General features: G+C 42.9%; 1 protein-coding gene and 1 long non-coding RNA gene across 2 annotated transcripts; one reads left to right on the top strand and one right to left on the bottom strand.

Moving 5' to 3' along the window:
- Positions 1-54: 54 nt before the first annotated feature.
- LOC111855990 (dnaJ homolog subfamily C member 7-like) lies at positions 55-13577 on the bottom strand. Its single transcript, XM_023835562.2, has 14 exons — positions 13418-13577; positions 10271-10359; positions 9397-9521; positions 8942-9055; positions 8096-8170; positions 7873-7991; positions 6684-6837; positions 5507-5671; positions 5090-5181; positions 4797-4870; positions 3578-3724; positions 3109-3261; positions 2630-2692; positions 55-2527 (listed from the first exon to the last, which is right to left on the bottom strand). Exons 1-14 carry the CDS (start codon positions 13477-13479, stop codon positions 2490-2492), a joined length of 1470 nt encoding a protein of 489 aa, XP_023691330.1. The 5' UTR covers positions 13480-13577; the 3' UTR covers positions 55-2489.
- Positions 12587-19163, top strand: LOC111855991 (uncharacterized). The gene is made up of 3 exons (XR_002841014.2): positions 12587-12842; positions 16168-16255; positions 19020-19163. It is a non-coding gene; the product is annotated as an uncharacterized lncRNA (long non-coding RNA).
- The last annotated feature ends 705 nt before the right edge of the window (positions 19164-19868 follow it).

Consider the following 19868-nt stretch of genomic DNA (forward strand, 5'->3'; position numbering starts at 1 on the left):
ATGTTACATAAAGTGAAATGACTTAAGTAATCATACTGATTCAAGATCAATAAATACTTCCTACTTGTTTTTATTTAATTACAACCATAATGTATACACAACACATAGGACAATATATACATGTGTCTTATGCCCTTTGCTTGACTAAATTGTTTTTATATCTAGTCATCACTTCACTGTAGTCCAGGTGCAGGTACATTTTTAAATGTGCTGGTTCTTCTCACCGTGCTGTACCACACCAACCGTGTGCAAGTAATCAGACAAGGAGCATTTCTACTGGCCTAGTCACTGCATTGCCAACGTCGCTTAATGCTAAGCTCCCTTTGACAGTCACACTTTTACTGATGATTGCTTCAGTTGTGACCCTTCAGCACTATCACTTATATAGACAATACCTCTATGGCCACTATTAAAAGGATCACAGATATGGGGCAGAGGGGGAGGAAAAGAAAAAGGGAAAATCTATCTTGATTTTAATATTTAGAAGACAATCCATGGTTTTAGGCTGTCATGTCTGCATTTCCTTTGGCTACCAGTGTATAAAACATCATTGAAAGTTACTCAGGAATAATAATTATTATAATAAGATAAAAGTTAACGGCGTCTTCTCAGTCCATTACTACCACGATTAGCCTTTAATAAACCATAAGCTGGCCATGGATTTTAGATGTTGCATTATAAAACAGGAAATGAGTGCTGAATGCAGAACTACATATAGGTGCATGGATTTTGTTTTGTTTACATACAACTATTTCAGTACAAATAGAAGGAATGAATCCAGTGCACTGAAGTTTCCCCATAATGCCTGTCACCTTGACAGGTATAAAACCCAAATCATGTGAGTACAACTATCATGGCTGGTATAAGTTGCACAGGTATATTACACATCTTTCCGGTGGTGGCCATTTGGAAGCACCCTTGTGTTTCTAGACAGAACTGTGGAGACGTGGAGGGGGAAAAAAATAAAAAATAAAATTCTCACTCCTACATTTACTTGTTTTCCATTCTTGCGGAGGCAACCAGAGCCAGAGGAATGCATTAAACGTGCCATCAATTGAATGAGACGGTACAACGGTAAGCTGCATGTGTCATAAGGCACGAAGTCACTGAGGATAAAAATAACCAAGAGTGACTCATAATGTGAGTCACACCAAGAGAGAAACAAGAGGGACACAATAAATATCTTTGTCCAGGATCAGAAACACAAGACAACGGCCATCACAAAGAAATAAAATGACCATCTGCTTTAAAAAGGAGAACACGGGGCAGCTATGTTTATTTACATAATTGTTTTTAAAGCAGGCCGCAGACAAACTGTCACTTCGCATTTGTGTAAGGGTTTTCCAGTGGGGGGTACATTCCTCATATTCCCAACAACAGTGTTTCTCAACCCGGTAGGGGCACCCCCACACAGTCCACGTTTCTGTCCCTCCCAGCTACCGGCAGCAAAAATGTGGTCTATCTGTCGGTTCCCGAGGACCGGTCTGAGAAACACTGCCCTAAAACATCTTCAAACAAGCAAGCACCTAGGTGCTCCCTTGAAGTACCGCAAGTACCTTAAACATAAAAAAAAAATACTACAAAGACAACAGTTTATATACCAGTAAAATTTACAATGCAGCGATGGAAGGATGGCGACGTCAAACGCTGACCTGCGGCGACACTGAGACATGACAGGGGGTCATATTCCACCCCCCCACCGCCTCGTGCTCTTCCAACAGCGTTGTTCTACATGCTGGACTGTTAGCGATATTCTATTCACCGAGACTGTACATTTATCCAAGGGCATGTTGCTGAATTCACAAGGCATTCACAGGGCAAACACGTGGTAGCCATTACAGTCTCCAGGATTTACTCCACATTAAGCCCCGCCCCTCCCTCACCCCATATTAAAATCGAGACACTGAATAGTCTCGGATACATTCAGCCTCCAATGACATTTCTTCCTGGCTCATGTGGCAGTAGAAGACATGCTTTTGTTAATATGCTCTTGGGCAGCAAATGAAGAGTATCAATTCAAGTTAACTCAACCAACTTTCTACATGGTAAATTCTTTACTCTCCTCGAGGTGTGAAAACCTACTGGCACTGCAAGAACCCCAACTTCCTTTCTGTCTACCGTGAGTCCGTTACAGAAAGCTAGACTTCGGTTTCCACATTTTCTTGCAAAATATTAATGGCTAGATTTTACATATCCAAAGCAGATGTGTCAATCAAAGCTTCCCAACCGTTGTAGAATGATGTTTAAGGTACGACTCTGAAGACCCAAGCATTTTGTTTCTTTTGTTTTTTTTTTCTCCCTGAAGAATTTCAAAACTAACGTCTTTTGTAGTGTAATGTATTTGCAATTTGTCTTCGAGTGAAAGCATTCCATAAGTACAGTATACACAGCATCCAACTTACAAAACTCAAGAACATGACTGAGGCGGCAGGACAAGTCCATGTGCATGAAGTCCACAGCGAGGCTACGGTATGAATGTAACGGAGACTTTAGCCAAATTGAAAAAAGAAATTGCCAGGTCCAGAGGCTGGAGAAAAAGAAAAAGTATAAATTAAGTAGAAAACCAAGCAAATTTGTACAACTGAAATCCAACAGTGTACAGCTAGGATTTCCAAAGCACACAAATTACCTTCGAAACTGAAGCCGCCAGGTCCCCCAAAGAACGCTTTGAAGATGTTATTGGCGTCAAAATCTGAAAGTTGAGATTGCAGCAATTTGCCAGTGTTAAAGTTTCTCAATGGAAGCAATCCAGAGGATAATTCCAGAACAACTAGTAACTTGCGTGTATTCCTCATAAAACAGGAACGAACATGACTTTGTAATCAGCTTAAAAATCAGAATAGAACTTAATCTCAGGTAGCAATAAGACATTCTGAGATAGACATTTTTCTTGGAGTGGTAACAGGTGGTATGGTACTGATTACTATGCACATTAATCAGTTCCGGGGTTGACTGAGAACGTGACCTAATACACGGAGAGTAATTTGTTTAAAAATGCTACAGTTTTAGGTGAGGTACCTTTGGAGTTCCATCTTATCTCAGTCGGCTACGTGCAACTTTCAGCCCCACTCAGCCATGGAAAAACATGGCAAAACAGAGGAGACTAACCTCCCATATCCATGCCGTCCTCTTCCAGGTCATGGCCGCTGTCGTATCGAGATTTCTTCTTGGGGTCAGAAAGCACGGAGAAGGCCTCGCCCACTTCCTTGAACTTCTTTTCTTCTTCTTTCTGAACCTCTGGACTGGCTGAACTGTGGCGATCTAAGTGGGGGTTGGGAGATGTCCGTTATTGGCCTCGATCCAATACAGATCTCCATAAACACTGACATAACCCTAAAATAAAATCTGCAGAATAAGATGTTTTATGGAGGCTACAAGGACAGGTGGAAGTAAATTGCATCATATAAGCAATGTCTTCCAACCCGGGACCCCCAGCCGGTCCACATTTTTGCTCCCTCCTAGCTCCGCATTTTGGTAGGAAGGTGGGAGGGAGCAAAAATGGGGGCCGGCTGGGGGTCCCTGCGGACCGGTCTGGGAAACACTGATACAAGCAAAGTCAGCTACTTTGGGACAGTACCAGGGTGATGCATGAGGGCCCGCTTGCGGTACGCCTTCTTGATCTCCTCGTCTGTGGCGCTCTTGTCCACCCCAAGCACTTTATAGTAATCTTTCCGTTTGCTCTTCTTCAGCTCCAGTTGTGCATTCTTCAGGAGGTTCTTGTGCTCTGGAGGACAGTCCCAACACCCCTAATTCACCACCAGACAACTTACCGATAAACAGACCCCACCTTTTAATAAACTGACTTCGCACGACAGATCTAACACCTACACTGCAGTAGTCACAATAACAGCAATTTCCTTTTAATAAAGTGAAAATAGCATCGATTGCCATAATTTTTAAATCAGTCTAGCCTGTTGTTCTAAAATCAGTGGCTTATGGATTTTCTTACTGGAGCGTCACCAAATGCAAGAGGCATCTTATACTGCAATATGGGTTTTTTGAATCTGCAGTTATTTGTTATTTTGTCATGTTGACGGCAACCAGGGCTATATTCACGTTGAGAAAACACTGAATAATCAGAACATTGTATAAAAAAAGTATAAAATCGCCAAAAAACAAAAATTACTTTTCGATTAACAAAAAAACAAACAAAAAAATAACCTGAAAAAGCCTCTAATGTGACTTTACTGAAAACCTCTGTTAAAGAGTCAGGAAAAGGACAGTAGGGTAAAATGTGCTCGACAGCCAAAGTAGTGTTACATGCAGGACAGAGAGGTGGATCTTCACCAGCACTTAAAGTCCGCAGCCGTTAAGCAGGTCGGAAGGTCTGAGGGAAACCTAAAACAGGAGCTAATGCCTGAATTCTTCAAAATGATCGAGGTGGAATTTTTAAGTTCTTATTTTGATCAACCGACATGACAAGAAATTGCCCTTTTTATTCCATACACACACAAAAAAAAAAAAAAAACACATTCGAGTCCAAATTCCCCCAGGTCCTTCTCCAGTAACGTGCACTTCAGATAAACTGATGACCTGAACATTCCATTCGGTGCAATAACATGCCTGCACACATCCTGCTTGCCCAGCCAGAACTTCCCCTGCCCTGCGATTAACGTCAGGTGAAAAAGGCAAGGAGTGCACTCTACACCTGTAAGAGTCTTCATTCTGCCTAAAAAAAAGTTGGATCAAACATTCACAGAAGCTCTGAAGAATTTAATCGTACACTCTAATCGCAGCCAAAAATCGCACACCTGAATCATGCTATGCTGTGCAGCTATTCAAAAAGCGTGGTCTACCTTTCGTCTTCTCCGTCTGATAGACCTTCTCGTAATCTCGGACGGCTTCCTCGTACATTTCTGTGTCCATGTAGCTGCATATGAAAGGACAAATCTGAGTGTGCTGCCCACATTAAGCTGAATGGACAACGTAGAAATAAAATAGGCCAATTACAGGCAAAGGAAACAAGATCTCATAACAGGAAGCAGAGGATCCATCACTGATAAAGATCACGACTGGAGAAATGTTGTAAAATGGATAAGTAACACACACACACACGAAATAAAAAGAAAAGAAAAAAAACTCAACTGACCATTGTGCCCTCCGTAAATAGGCCTTAATGTACGTCTCATCCAGCTTGACGGCCTTTGTGCAGTCTTCAACCGCCTGCTCCAGTTTTTTTAGCTGCGGAAAACGGGAACAGAAAGTTAGGAGGAACAGGATCCTCTGAGAGGCCAGCGACCGCGCAGGACAGAGGCGACCCAGTTCTGAGAGCCCTAGAAAACGTTCAGCCCACAGGCACCCGCTGTTCAAGTGCCGGGGAAACACAAGCACTAAAAATACGGAGACAGAGGTACGTAGCCTATTATTAAATCTAAAAACGACGGAGGAGGCAGAGTAGCAGAACAGAGCGTGAAACCGGCTGACCCTACTATGTCGTGATATTTCTGCGACTGTGTCACGACGCATTGGAGAGGGGGATAACATCCCCCAAGACATTAATTCTCACCTTAGAGCCCACTGTTGCCCTGTTGCAGTACAGCTTGGCATTGGTTTTGATGTTGTTTGGGTCTATTGTGAGCGCTTCTGTGTAGAGGTCATAGGCACCCTCATAATTCCCCTCCTTGAAGGCTCTGTTCCCTTCCTCTTTCTTGGCTTTGAGAGCTTTGGCGTTCTGAGGACAAGATGTTAAAGTCCTTGAGAAGCTTTCACTAATATTACCGAATCTAAATGTGGCAAACATATTATTCCATGAGAATCAGCATGGATTAAAAAATAAGAAAAAAGCAGTAACATTAGACAGGTCTGATGTTTCATACAATGAAAATTTGCAAGGCTTGTCGCCACACTGATAAATCATCAGTTAACCCCAAACCACTCACTTCCCTCAAAGAAAAAAAACAAAAACAAATTAACCAATAAGGGACATGGCAGTGGTGAGGGTTGCTGTGTATTTTGAAGAAGAGAAAGGAAGAAGTCAGGTGCTTAAAAGTGTGCCACTCATATACCCCTTAAAAGTGTGCCGCTCATATACCCCTTAAAGGTGTGCCGCTCATATACCCCTTAAATGTGTGCCGCTCATATACCCGCTCACATACCCCTTAAAAGTGTGCCGCTCATATACCCCTTAAAAGTGTGCCGCTCATATACCCGCTCATATACCCCTTAAAAGTGTGCCGCTCATATACCCCTTAAAAGTGTGCCGCTCATATACCCGCTCATATACCCCTTAAAAGTGTGCCGCTCATATACCTGCTCATATACCCCTTAAAAGTGTGCCGCTCATATACCCCTTAAAAGTGTGCCGCTCATATACCCCTTAAAAGTGTGCCGCTCATATACCCGCTCATATACCCCTTAAAAGTGTGCCGCTCATATACCTGCTCATATACCCCTTAAAAGTGTGCCGCTCATATACCCCTTAAAAGTGTGCCGCTCATATACCCCTTAAAAGTGTGCCGCTCATATACCCCTTAAAAGTGTGCCGCTCATATACCCCTTAAAAGTGTGCCGCTCATATACCCCTTAAAAGTGTGCCGCTCATATACCCCTTAAAAGTGTGCTGCTCATATACCCCTTAAAAGTGTGCCGCTCATATACCCGCTCATATACTCGCTCATATACCCGCTCATATACCCGCTCATATACCCAACACCAGAGCACCAAAGGGAAGCAGGCGGACTCACTCGGCAGGCGATGCGGGCCTTCTCGTGGTCAGGGGCCATGCGCAGGGCCTGCATGAAGAACTGCACGGCCTTGTCGATGCAGTCTTCGTAGTACAGGCACAGGCCGCGGACGTACAGGGCGTCTCCGTTCGTTGAGTCCATCCGCAAAATGTCACTGCAAAGGACAACACAGCTTGTGGTCGGAATGAGGAATCGTCCGGACGACACGAGGAATGCATTCTGCAATCACGAGGTGAAAAATCAAGATTCAGGGATATTGCAGCACTTCGGGGATCTCTGCACTTTGCCCGTACATGAATGTGATCATGACTGCAGTGAGAAAGCCATCTCATAGTCATTTCCTATTTTCACATTACTCACGCCTCTTCTATTCCTGTTAATACCACTTGTAAAATGTTAGTCATTTATAATGTGTCTGCTGCCAATGCTTGCACAGCAACAGGACTGACGAAGAGTTCCCAAGGGAAGGGGAAATCGGTTGCTTCAGCACTGGGAACTGTCCTGCAGAGAACCCATTTCCAGACACAGCAGCTGGCAGAGAAAGGGATGTGAGCAACCACAGTCCCAACAACAGATCTAGGAATTTGACATTAACTAGTTTTATGCTGGGTTTTATAAAACCTGCTGACAGACATTTCATCCGACGAAAACAGGGACATCTACCCTTAACCAGTGTATCATATTGTCCTAAAACGCGAGACTTCCTTAGAAAGACTGTTTTTCCCAATTTCCCAATCTGGACCCAAAGTGGTCCAAGACACAAACACAGGTCATACAATAAAACCTTAAAACCCCTCACTTAGAAGGAGCAGTGTGTAACTCATTTTATTAAGGATCTGTAACAGATCTGCCCAGAAGGTCATTGGTTCATATCCCACAGGAGGTAGTGTAATATCACAGTTGAGCCCTTGTGCAAAGCTCTTAACCTCAATTTCACCAGGTAAACGGGCTGACCCTGATCGCAATGGACAAAACGTCTACTAAATAAACCAACGCAAATGTCACCGCTAATCATCAATCTAAAATGCTAATCGAGCTAATCGTCAATCTAAAATGCTAATCGATCTAATCGTCAATCTAAAATGCTAATCGATCTAATCGTCAATCTAAAATGCCATCCTATAGTAAGACGTTGAAGGTAACTTGCGTATTAGAAAGACGGCTGCTTGGCATGACCGGGCATCCATACCTGGCCACAGACTGCGCTTCCGAGTAGCGCCCTAGCAGTGCCAGGCACTCTGCCTTGAGGACCTTAAAGCGGTGGCAGGCTGAGGCCGACTCCAGAGCACGGTCCATGCAGTAGACGACCTGCGGAGGTGGAACCAAACGGTAATCGATGGAGGCCGGGAGAGACGGGCAAGCCAAAGGACCAGACCCGAGTCGCTATAGCGACGTATCACAGGTCAACGCACCATCCTGAAGTCTCGCTTTTCAAAGCCGACTTCCGCGAGCTTCTCGTACTCCAGGATGGCTTCAGCATTCTTAACCTGAAACAGAGGAGACATTTGGGAACGTTCAAACCAAACGGGCTACCTGAAAGAGACCAGTCTTAAAAAGGGAAGTAGCGAACAATCAATGGTGATATTAATGACACCGCAAATCACACCTGGAGCAGCGATCTGAAGGCAGAAAGATAAAAGGAGAGGTGATCAGCTATGCTGGCATTTTCTACAGGTCATCATTGACTTACCACTGTGATCGGTTCCCACTGACCAGTCGTAAGTGGCCCTTTATTTTATATGCAACAATTGTAATATGTATATGCAACTGTATAATTAAATCACATCGTCTTTAAGTCATATTGTTTGGTGTTTTTTAACCTTTTATCACCATTTTCTTAGTTCATTATTGTTATAACCTGTTGATTATAATTATCAGCTGCAAAGACACAAATGGATACGAATGCAAACTGTACTGTGAGCACTGCGAACCGTAGCCTGAGCATGAGATGAATGAATGGGTGACCCGGGTGGAGGCTCACGCTCCCGGCGGTCAGAGCAGAAGCTGTCATACACTCATGCTGCCAGACGCAGCGCGGTCCTGACCACGTATCTGCGGTCTTGGAGCGGTCGTAAAGTCGATCGATTGTAAGTCGCATAGGCCATAACTCGACAATGACCTGTATTAGAATTAAGCAAAATTTTTCTAGAAGACCAAGCCCTGTAGCAGTCATTGTTTGTTATCCTAAAGGTGGAAAACTTAAGACTTATCTCTCAGCCGACAGGAAAGAGTACAGCTGATCTGTCAGGGTGACTCACCTCCTGTTGTGCTTGGGCATTGTCAGGCTCTAATTCAAGAACTTTCTGAAAGCTACGGATGGCAGCCATCGCATTGCCCAGCAACAAATGGCACTTCCCTTCCCGGAGGTGACCCTGGGGGACAGGTGTCACACGGTCAGAAGAGCAGCTCAAACGGACAGAAGACAACAGACCGACAACCCAACCAATACTGACTGTTTACACTAATTTTGCAGTATTCCCTGTATGTTTTTGAAAATGCTTAAAACACTTCGCATTATTTACTGGAGGACATTTAGAAAACTAACGAATTTATAAATGCACTCGTTTACTTAAATATGCACGTCACATCACAGTGACAGCGCTTCAGATATAAATGTTAACATTTACTAACCGAGGGTACGAGTTTGAAAGCTAAGTCCCCAAAAACAATACACTGGCCATCTAATTTGTACTGGGGTCCCTCAGTCATATACCTTCATGAAGGTATCATCCAGCCGCACGGCATGCTGGGAGTCCTCCAGCGCCTCTCTGTATCGGCTCAGCATCATGAGTGTAGCAGCCCTGTTCCCGTGGAAACTGGCATTCTTTGGGCACAAGTCTGTAAGGACACATATGGCTTAACATACATACAAAGATGAAAAGATCCTCAAACTGAAGAACAGGGAAGGAATACATTCAATCAGGTCCAGGATATTGGCCTCGCAAAGCTGCCTTCAGCTTACTTACAATATACTGGCTTAGAGGTCAAAAGAAGCAGCTGTCAGTCTATTTATATTCTTTTAAACTTGAATGAGGGATGATAGAGAAGAGGGGGGGAAAAAACAGACCACCTGCCGTCATGGTGACAAGGGGTCAAAAACAGAAATGATTCAAGCCCCCGCAGTCTTGACAATCAGACCCACGACAGGCAAAAATCAATTGTTTGAGAAAATAAAAACTGATCAAATATTTCACCCTTTACAAACTGGTTCAAACTGGATTTACCTGGAGGTATCAGAGTGGCAGTTACGCTTAATTTCCTAAATTATAGCAAAGCCAAAGCCAAACCCATTCATTTAAGTGTCACAACTGTAATGCTTCCACTGTCAGGATGAAAATGAAATCTGGCCAAAGATTACATGTTGTCTGCCAAATTAGAGAAACAGCCCTTTTCCAAAAATTCCTACACTAAGCAAGTGTGGAAAATGTTTGAAAAGATGTGAATTTCCACCGAAAACATTTAATCAAAAGCAGCACTGCCAGACATAGACCGGAGCAGCAAAGTTGTATTATGGTGAGAGTTAAAACACAACTTGAGGACTATTTTGGCGCCCTAAGGGTATCGAGTGACATCAGCAGTCTGCTTACCTATGGCCTTTGTATAGCAGTTAAATGCTTCAGAGTAATCCTTTTTAACGTAAAAGGAATTCCCTCTTTCTTTGAATACCTCTGCTTCCCTGAAAGAGACAGGGAAAAAAAAAACACAGAAGACACACAAAAAAATGAGATTTGCAATCTTTGTGAGAAAAACATTTTAGGTTGCGACAGGCAGAATGCACCCTTAAAAGCATCAGCACACCAACTGAACTTTTACTGGCAAAAAAACTCCAAGACAGAATCCCCGAACAAGCGAATCATTACAGGCTAGGTCAGGAACAAAAATAAGCTGCCTGGCTAAAAAAACAGTTGCACGCTTTAATATTTCGTTGGACCGCCTTTAGCTTTAATTGTGGTGCACATTCACCGATGCATTTTTTCCACGTGCTTATGCAACATCAACATTTTTTTTTCATCCAGATTTGCATTCATTTCTTGTTGAGATCTTGTATTGATGATAGGTGAGTTGAACCACTCCATAAAGTCTTCTTCAGCACATCTCAAAGACTTTCAATCGGGCTAAGCTAAGCTAAAGACTCTGTCGTGGCCAATTCATGTGTGAAAATGATTCCTCGTGCTCCCTGAACCACTCTTCGACAATTCGAGGGTGATGAATCTTGGCATTATTGTCCTGGAATATGCCCATGCTGTTAGGAAAGAAAAAATCCATTAACGGGAAAACCTGGCCATTCAGTAGATTCACGTACTCAGCTGACTTCACTTTATTGCTGCGTAACGCTGCTGAGCTGTAATACTGATCCAATCATTGGCTCTTAAGTAATCGCTGATTTAAATTCAAACAGTGACGTTTTTTTGGCCAGTGTAGAAAACAAAAACGCAATTATTCAAATACTGAGTGCTATTAAATGGAACTACCTACAGCTAGAGTGAAACAATATGAATTGTGAGCAAGCTGCTGGTAGCAGTATGCTTAATTAGTATGCTTAATTAGTATGCTTAATGAGTATGCTTCATTTGTAGACACTGTCCTAAGAGAAGAGAAATGAGAGAATTGAGGAAACAGGTATCGAAACCAATAATGGGCTGGATTATTGTGTGCTGTCAATCACTATGAGGTTTAACCCAATGGGAACCTATAAAGTACTGTAGTCCCACCCACTACATTCCCCACATTATCACACTTAAGACTGAATTCAGATCATGCATTGTGTCCATTACTACATGGAAAATGAAGTATGTATGGCACATTCGCCCTAGTGTGGCCGCGGCAGCACACTATCCAACCCGGACCTATACATAGAAAAAGCAGAAGCAGCAGGAGTAGCAGCCAGCTGGCGTAATCCAATCACTGGGGAAGCTCGCTGCAGACTCACAACTACGATAAAAACTGGGATCACAGGCACACGAGCACATATTGTAATCGTGTCTTTTTTATATGGGAATCACAGCAAACACGGCACACCGATTTAATGATGGCGCAGAAGTGCAGGGCAGCCCCGTTAAGACAGCGCACTAATAAACATCTCAGAAATAAACGCCTTTCACACATGAAAATCTAGAAGAACAGAGACAGTAGGTTCTTTCTTTAATGAGTCTGCTTCCCACATTCTGTCATTCACAAGAGATTTTAGATCAAAACCAAAAACCAAACAGATACATGTACACAACAGTCCAAGTCAAATACCCCTTGATCTAAGTTCTTAAGCTGAATTAAGTACACACCTTCCTCTATGAAAGAGCAACACTTCTGGCAAAAATATCTGCCAAGGAACTCCAATAAAACAAAATGGTGCTTTGTGTGTCCATCTGCATAAGGTGCTATTTACGAGGAGCTACTGTGCATAAGGATGCCGCTGGGGATATTTTGGACTAGCGGTCCCTGTAATGCTGGTACTATAATTACACCACTTGTAGAGCACTAGTTAATTTTAAAGCATGAGTGCATTCCAATATTAACCCCTTCAAAGCTAGATAGAGTGGGAACACTCGACTTGTGAAAGAGCATGCCTTTGCTGCATTTGCAAAAGCACCTCATGAGAATTTAATTTAAATTATGTTCTATTGTTAGTCCTCACCAAGAAAAGCAGATCCAAGTGTGTTTAAGGACTTTTTTTGGTTTATCCATTTAATGCAATACTTGAGAATTTAGAATAAAATTTCATTAAGATGACTGCAATAAATGTTTATGGTGCAGTATCAGTATACCCAGTCACCTGGAAATGTTATTTAAGACTAACTTAAGACTTACGGGTATCATTTCAAAACATTGACCGCATGCGAGTGCAGACTGACAGATCACGTGCTCAGCGGAAGCACGTCGATGCGTCTTTCCCTGCAGCGCCGCGGAGACGCGAAGGTCGGAATTGCTGAGGGAGACTGAATGACAGCGACCCCGAAACTCCTTCCCACCCCATGCGGCTCGACAATCCAAAAACCTAGAAATTTCCACCGCAGCGGCCACACGGCCTATGCTTCGGCCGACTATACAGACCGCTTATCGCAACACCACCACCCCCCCCACCCCGAATGCAGCCGGCTACAAGCTGCTGGAATGTTCTGCGGGCGGCATGTAAAAATAGACAACGACGCTAGTTAGCAGCAAGTAAGCTAGCATGGGACTTACCTGGAACCAACTGAAAATGTTATTCAATTTTTGATTTATGCTCAAATATTCATTAATCACCGGAGGTAGTTTGTTGGCCAGCAACTTCATCATACACTGGCTCTCCGATGCAAAGTGTCATTGTACTAGTTCCCAGGCGGTACTGGTTAAATTGCGAGCTTAACTAAACTGTTCTATTAAACGGTACCACCTCAAATTAACGGGAAGGTTTTTTGATTAGTAGGTTAAGTTTGCCGTCTTTGGCCCTTGTTTATCCGAGCACCGACAATATCAAGGTTGGCTACTTCATTCTTAAATGTAGTTAATGCCACTGAAAAATCTTTAATTAAGGAGAATCAAATTATTTGCGTCTGACTAGTTCACGGACCACATGAGATCAGTAAGTTAATGTCCTAACACCAAATGTCAGCAGGAGAATAGGCCCGGTTTTAACCAGTCGGTAGAGATGTCTCACCGACGGCGATACCAGAGTAACGGTGGACATCGACTCGCCGGCACGAAAAACGCAAAATATTCCCTTAGTCTAGCTGTCAGCTTCAGTTATCAAACGTTACCTCTCCATCTCCTCGTCGCTCATCAGCTCAGACTCCACATCCATGGGTACGTCAGCGGCCATTTTGCTGCGGGAGGGGGGGGGGGACGCTCCGGCATACGCACGAGCTCCCCGTGTGGAACGCGGCTGCTGGAAGCCAATGATGTCATAGGCTGCGTAAATTCTAGACGGAGGGCCAGGGTCCGAAATCTCGCGACCCCTGACGAAGGGCAGTTTCAAAGCGTGTAATTGACATTATGGATGTGATTAAATTGCTCGCATTGAAGGATTGTTGACTTTAAAATATTCCTACGTATGTATCACAATAAGAGCATAAAATTCTGAAATACCTTTTCACATTTTAAGTAATTTAGGATTAATATATAACGATTATCTGTTGAAGCATTTATATTTGTAATACTTATATCTAGCACATCTTGTAATAGGATGAGTTTGCATACGCAGAGGCTGCACTGAATAATCTGAGGGGATATCGCCTGCGCACCCACAATGCAAAGCGAACAGCTCAATGACGAACGGAGCCGAGTAGAGACGAATCCCAGAAAGATGCTGCTCCGTTCAGTTATTGATAGGAATACGCAGTACCCCGTTTTTCGAGTGTAATTGATTCATGGAACATGCTCCGATTGCGCGAAGATCGGGAAGCCATTTCCCATCATTTGTTTTGCAGAAAAATATGATTCGTTCTAAATCGAATAAAGAAACTCCAAATTAATCCTTCCAAAAATACTCAAAATACCTATTTAAGTATAATTAAGAAAACATTAAACACCAAATACAGAACTGCCAAAATATATTGGCGTGTTTAAATGCAATATTTTATGCAATACCATGCATTACGTTCCGTAGTAATTGCAATGGACAACGGTCACACTTTTGTAAATAATAATAATTAAACGCAATATAATAAAGGGGAAAACAGACATACTGTAATAATTTGTCACTCGAAATTCATGTTACGGCGAATTTGTGTGCTCGGACGGCGAAGGTTGTGTCCGAATTCTCCAAACCGTAATATTAAAAACCCAACGTAATTTCTTTGTATGTTTTGAAGGTGGCAAGTGGTTCGAAGTTACTTAACAAGTTATGCAATTTATATGGCAGTTGTGTTCAAGGAAACCTGTTTTTGAGTTGCCTGGGGGTGTGAGGTTGCTGACTATTTATCCACAGCACCCCCCCGTGCCCAATATCACGTTTTCGAAATCCATTCAATGTATATGTTTCAACATTATGAGTGGATTACTGTAATTGTACAAGTTTTGAATAACTAATTTCTGTGAAGAGTGTGTGTGAAATATTATTTTGTGTTTAATTTAAAGGTGTTTTTCTTTGCTGCTGGTTTACACAACTCCCTTCAACTCCCACAGGCAAAAACTGACAAAGAAAAAAACTGAAAATAAAATAGCTGGATCAACATTCTATTTAAAACCACGGAAATTAATGCTTCATGAGATACACACCTAAAACATAAAAGCACAGAAGCATTTAACTTAGAAACAGTTCTGAGGTGGACTGGACATCTCCTCTGGCACTGTTGGGAAGGCATAACACTGGCCACATCTGCTCGTGGTTTGGTCAGCATGAAATGCCTCTGCCTGAACATTTGACAGCAGCTGTTGGTTTTCTTTCTTACACTTGCTTCCTATAATCTAGGTACATTCTGTGCATTGATGCTGTGGTGTAGAACCACTTGTGAATTATTCGCAGTTTTATGGTATATTTTACACATCCCTCACTGGCATTCCATCTGTGATGTGACCCAGCCTAGTGCACTGTGCTGCTTGGGATGGTCGCTAGGCCGACCCTACAACCACGTCCAGGATACGCTGGTGAAAGTGTGAAGGACATTTCGTATTAGAACTGGATTCAATGGCCATTTACTTGATGTACAAATATAAAAACCAAATTATCTCGGCATCAGAACCTTCTTGCTCCTCTTCCATAATTCTACCTATTTGTTTTAGTGAGCTATTCATGTTATGGGGGAGGGCAGAAGTACAACCAAAAAAACCACAATACTCTATTTCAGCCTCATTTGGCATTTTTGGTAGAATATGCATTTATAAAAAACCTAATATATTAACAGTTTTGCCCAGAGCTATTTCCCACTTTCTTATCAAAGTACCTCTTAAAGACAGCAATAAGATTCACAATTTAAGATAGTGTGCCATATACCAACCACTGTAAAATCTAAAAATAAAAAATGATAGATAGATAGAGTGAAAATTTAAGAGCACAAACTCTTTTGGGGGAAATAAGAAAATAATAGGACAAACCTCTATTTAGGGTTAAAATTGAGGAGATTGACATTGGTTGCTGAGCGATTCCCACACTCCAGGTACGGACTCATCAGCCGGTCCCCAGGGTGCAACATCTGGACGCTCAAAGCGGACTTCTGATTGGCGATGTCGGGCATCCAGCTGTGGCCTTGGCTCAGACTGGCAGGGGCTTGATCATCGCTACTTACAGAGCGCTGACATGAACGTTGGCATAAGAATTAAGTTGTATTTAGAAATAAATTGTATTTGTGAAAAAATTGCACAGCCAATTCTAAACTTACATGAGTACCTGGCATTTCACAGTTTGATGGGGGTTTGAATCCTGCCTGATTCTGTTTCTGTGGAATTTACATGTTCTCTACATTTGTATTGTTTTTGCCCCATATACTGTTGTCCTGCGGTCCCAAAACCTGTGGCTAGGCAAGCATCTTTGAATTGCCCATTGATTGTGTGCATGTGTGTCCTGTGATAGACTGGCATCCCGTCCACGGCGTCTCTTGCCTTGTCCTCCTTGGGATAGACCCCAGGCTGACGGAAGCCCGTCCTGGATTAGCTCTAAGGTAGGTGGATGGATTTTTCAAACTTTGGGAAAATGTCAGCGGTTAACATTGTGTCTGGCTGAGCGCAAGTCCTGTAATCATTGGTATCTGCAGAAAGTTTTCATTGGGGTGGTCATCAGGCAAGTGGAAAGTTCAGGTTCAGGAAGTACAAATCCAGACCAAGACTTCGTTTCAAACAACCAGTTGAGTACAAAGTGTCACAGTCAAAAAGTACTCAACTGGTTGGTTGAAACAAAAACTTGGGCTGGATTTCTACTCTGTGGACCTGAACTTTCCATCTCTGTCATTAGGGGCCAGTTATATTTTTCTGTCCGCTTCCGCATAAAAAAGAACCCATATTATGTAATTTTTATTGATGTGGGGTGGCAACAGAGGGCATGTAACATATTTATTATGGCGCCCCTGGCCACCCCTTAGATCTGCCCCTGCCTGTAATGATTTCTGTAGAAACACCTCAGGACCAAACACAGTAAGATTAGTCCCAGCACCCCTTTCAGCATCTGATTTCTGCTGTTATTATTACCATTGTGCGGTTAGCAAATCGACCACTAATATGAGAGTTGGAGCTGGAAGTTGGTTGTAGGGACTGGGAAGAACTGATGGTATAAAGAACCTTGGGTCTGATTTCTGATTGTTTGTATTTTATTCGCGCTCCAACATGGGTTCAACACACAAACGTTTCGCCTCTGTGCCCATCATCCCTGCACACAAACTAAATATAGATTATCAGAGTTTCGCCCTGATCTCCATTATTTTGAGTGCGTTACAGTGTCTTGAATCCATTGGTATTTATCGTCAGAGTTGGTCGAGTGCGGTGTTTCACGTATTTTCCATAAATGAAGCTTGGAAAGTCAGATCACTGCCTGGTGTAATGCGAAGGGACACACTGGAGTAATCAGCAAGTCTTGGATCGAAGTGGCTGGTTATTGCCTATGCAGGCCCCCCATGTGGCCTTTCAAAGCCTCATGTCCCTCACGACTGCTGGGAAGAATCCCCCCCCCCCTTAACTTGGACAAGGGTAAAAGGGTATCTCATGCATATTTAATGTTCTAAGTCACTGTTGCATGGACAAAAATCTCATTTACATTGGCTGATAAAATATAGAGAGAGCTCATCCGTGGGTGACATCCAGAGGCTCGGACCCTGTCCCGAGGGCATGCGGGGGGGGTCTAAGACTGGCAGACGCGAGGCACCCGGAGGCTGTTGTTTGCCCCTCGCCTGTCACATCTCCATCCCTGGAGACAGGCCGGGGATGACATGCTGACTGCAGTAAAGGGGTCATATTGATCAAGGCCTGCCTCCTGTCATTAGCCATTAAACTGAAACAAAGCAGAACGAGAAGCTGATTAAGTGTAAGCTCTACTTTATTTACTCACCTTCGGCCCCATCTCCCTCTCCCTCTCTCTCGCTCACTCACACACACGCTCTCTTTGCACACAGTGTCTCACCGTATAGACGAGAGTAACAATAAATGCAATGAGGAATCTCTTATCAAAATATTTTAACCTTATAATTATGTTACAAGTATTGGTACTATATTGTACAATGAACATTGCAAAGATAATACAGTAAGTACTGGCCATGTCCCTATATCGTTTTGTTTCCCTCATGTCAACAAACTCCTGCATTTCATATCAAACACAACTGGTCACATGACTTCATACATTTATATATACAATAGGATTTACAAAAACCGGCCTATAGCCATTAGCCACTTCCAGGCAAGGTAAGCTGTACCAGATGAGGTGTTGGTCAACCAATGTGCTTTTCCAGAACCCAACTGATATGTCTCAATTGTACATTGTAACAACTAAGATGTCCACATGGCAAAGGTCAGGCTCAGGTTGTTCCACTTCTGCTGCTCTTTTATTACAGAATAACAAAGAGAGCCACAGCAGAAGCACCTTCTCATTAAGGCATATCAGTTATATGTGAGCCTGGTTTTGTTTGTGCTTATCTTGCAGCTCTTTCAGACAAAGAAAAGCAGCGACATACATATACGGTCTGCGTGGGGACTTCGAAACAAGGGAGCAGTTTATCAGTATGCGATGTAACGAAAGAAACAGTAAAGCAAATTAAATTTTTACATTTATAGGAACGTCAGAAAGGAAGTGATGTACATCAGAAAGACAGTGGGACATTTTTGTTTTGGTCATTATCCTGGAAAAGGGTTTATTAAATGGAAATCTCCACCATTTAAATACAATGTTACTGAAGGAATTCTCAGAAATGTGTCATTTACTGGAGCCTAAAGTCACAACAAGAGTTGCGAGAGAGGCCTTCTGTTCCGGCGCGTTTCCCTCCTAACAAATGAATTCAGGCGTGTAAAAATCTGGCTAGACCCATTGTGAATACTGGAAATAAGCTGGAATGCTATATCAAAGCACGACCAGCACAGCCTATTCCACAGCTAGACTGTGCTATAGGAGAATTGGACAGAAATTCCTGCGTCCTGACACAAGGAACAACGATCAGTCCTTTCATTCAGGGCTTATTAAGTTTTCTGACATCTGAAATACCATCTCCTCTGTCAGTGCTGATTACCACCCAGTTACCCCACCGCCTGTCAATGTTTTGGCACAGAAAAGAGAGGCTATTATGATATTGCTTGCATCCAAAGTGAAAAAGCTTCCAGTCTCGTCAACTTATACAGTTAGATATAAAATACTCGCTCATGGCTACCGCTGAAAATCCCCTCTGGGCTCTTGAATCACTGCCCTTGAAGGTACTTCGCTAACCTGCTATCTGCTTCCACACGTTTCAGATCCAAAACATTGTGACTGGGAGGAAGGCTTGACTCCCTCCAGCATGTACAGTCAGAAAGTGTACATCGACCAGGAGCAACGATAAGGTCAAGACGGAGAGGAAGGCTCTGTCACTTATTTGTGGCATAACTGCTTGCACTGTATTGTTCGCGCAACGCCTGCTGTGCTACTCACCCAACCTATTCAAACAGCAAATTAAGCTGTAGTTTTCACTACTGACACACCACTACATGGCTTAAGAGATGCGTTACTGTAAATTTTATCTCAATACTGTTCTCTCCAGACATGTTCAGATGAGACACGTAATTTTGCAGGAATGTGACACGATGCACCATGACCTCAACGAACGCACAAGTCACTGTCTACTTTCCTATGCTTAGGAATCTCCCCATATTCACACTGATCACCATCTCACAACAACTAAAATTAAGGTAACATCTAAAAAAGTTATGACACAGAGCACGAGTCCGACCGCGTTGTGGAATCCAGCAAGCCAGAACAAACTAACACTGCACACAAACTTTTATGGCACTGCGAATTCTCACTGGAGGGTCTGGGGATGCACACATCCCAGTCTTCGCTGCTCCGCTGTGAAGATTCGTCAACAAAACTCTGACCGCCGTCTTTCTGACTCACTATTGTGAATCGCAAAAGATGGTTTTGGTGAAAGTGTCCGCATTTGATACAGTTGCTGTTGGATTTGGCAGAACATATTGTCAAAACATTTATGGCATTTCTTAAAAACTCCTAAAATAAATTGGAAAACGCTAGAATTTTTCTTGAATATATTTGAATGGCCATTCTTCAAAAGAACGTACAACTTTCCCTGCTAAACTTACAGTAATAAT

Source organism: Paramormyrops kingsleyae, chromosome 22 (assembly GCF_048594095.1).
Source record: "Paramormyrops kingsleyae isolate MSU_618 chromosome 22, PKINGS_0.4, whole genome shotgun sequence".
Classification (NCBI taxonomy): Eukaryota; Metazoa; Chordata; class Actinopteri; order Osteoglossiformes; family Mormyridae; genus Paramormyrops; species Paramormyrops kingsleyae.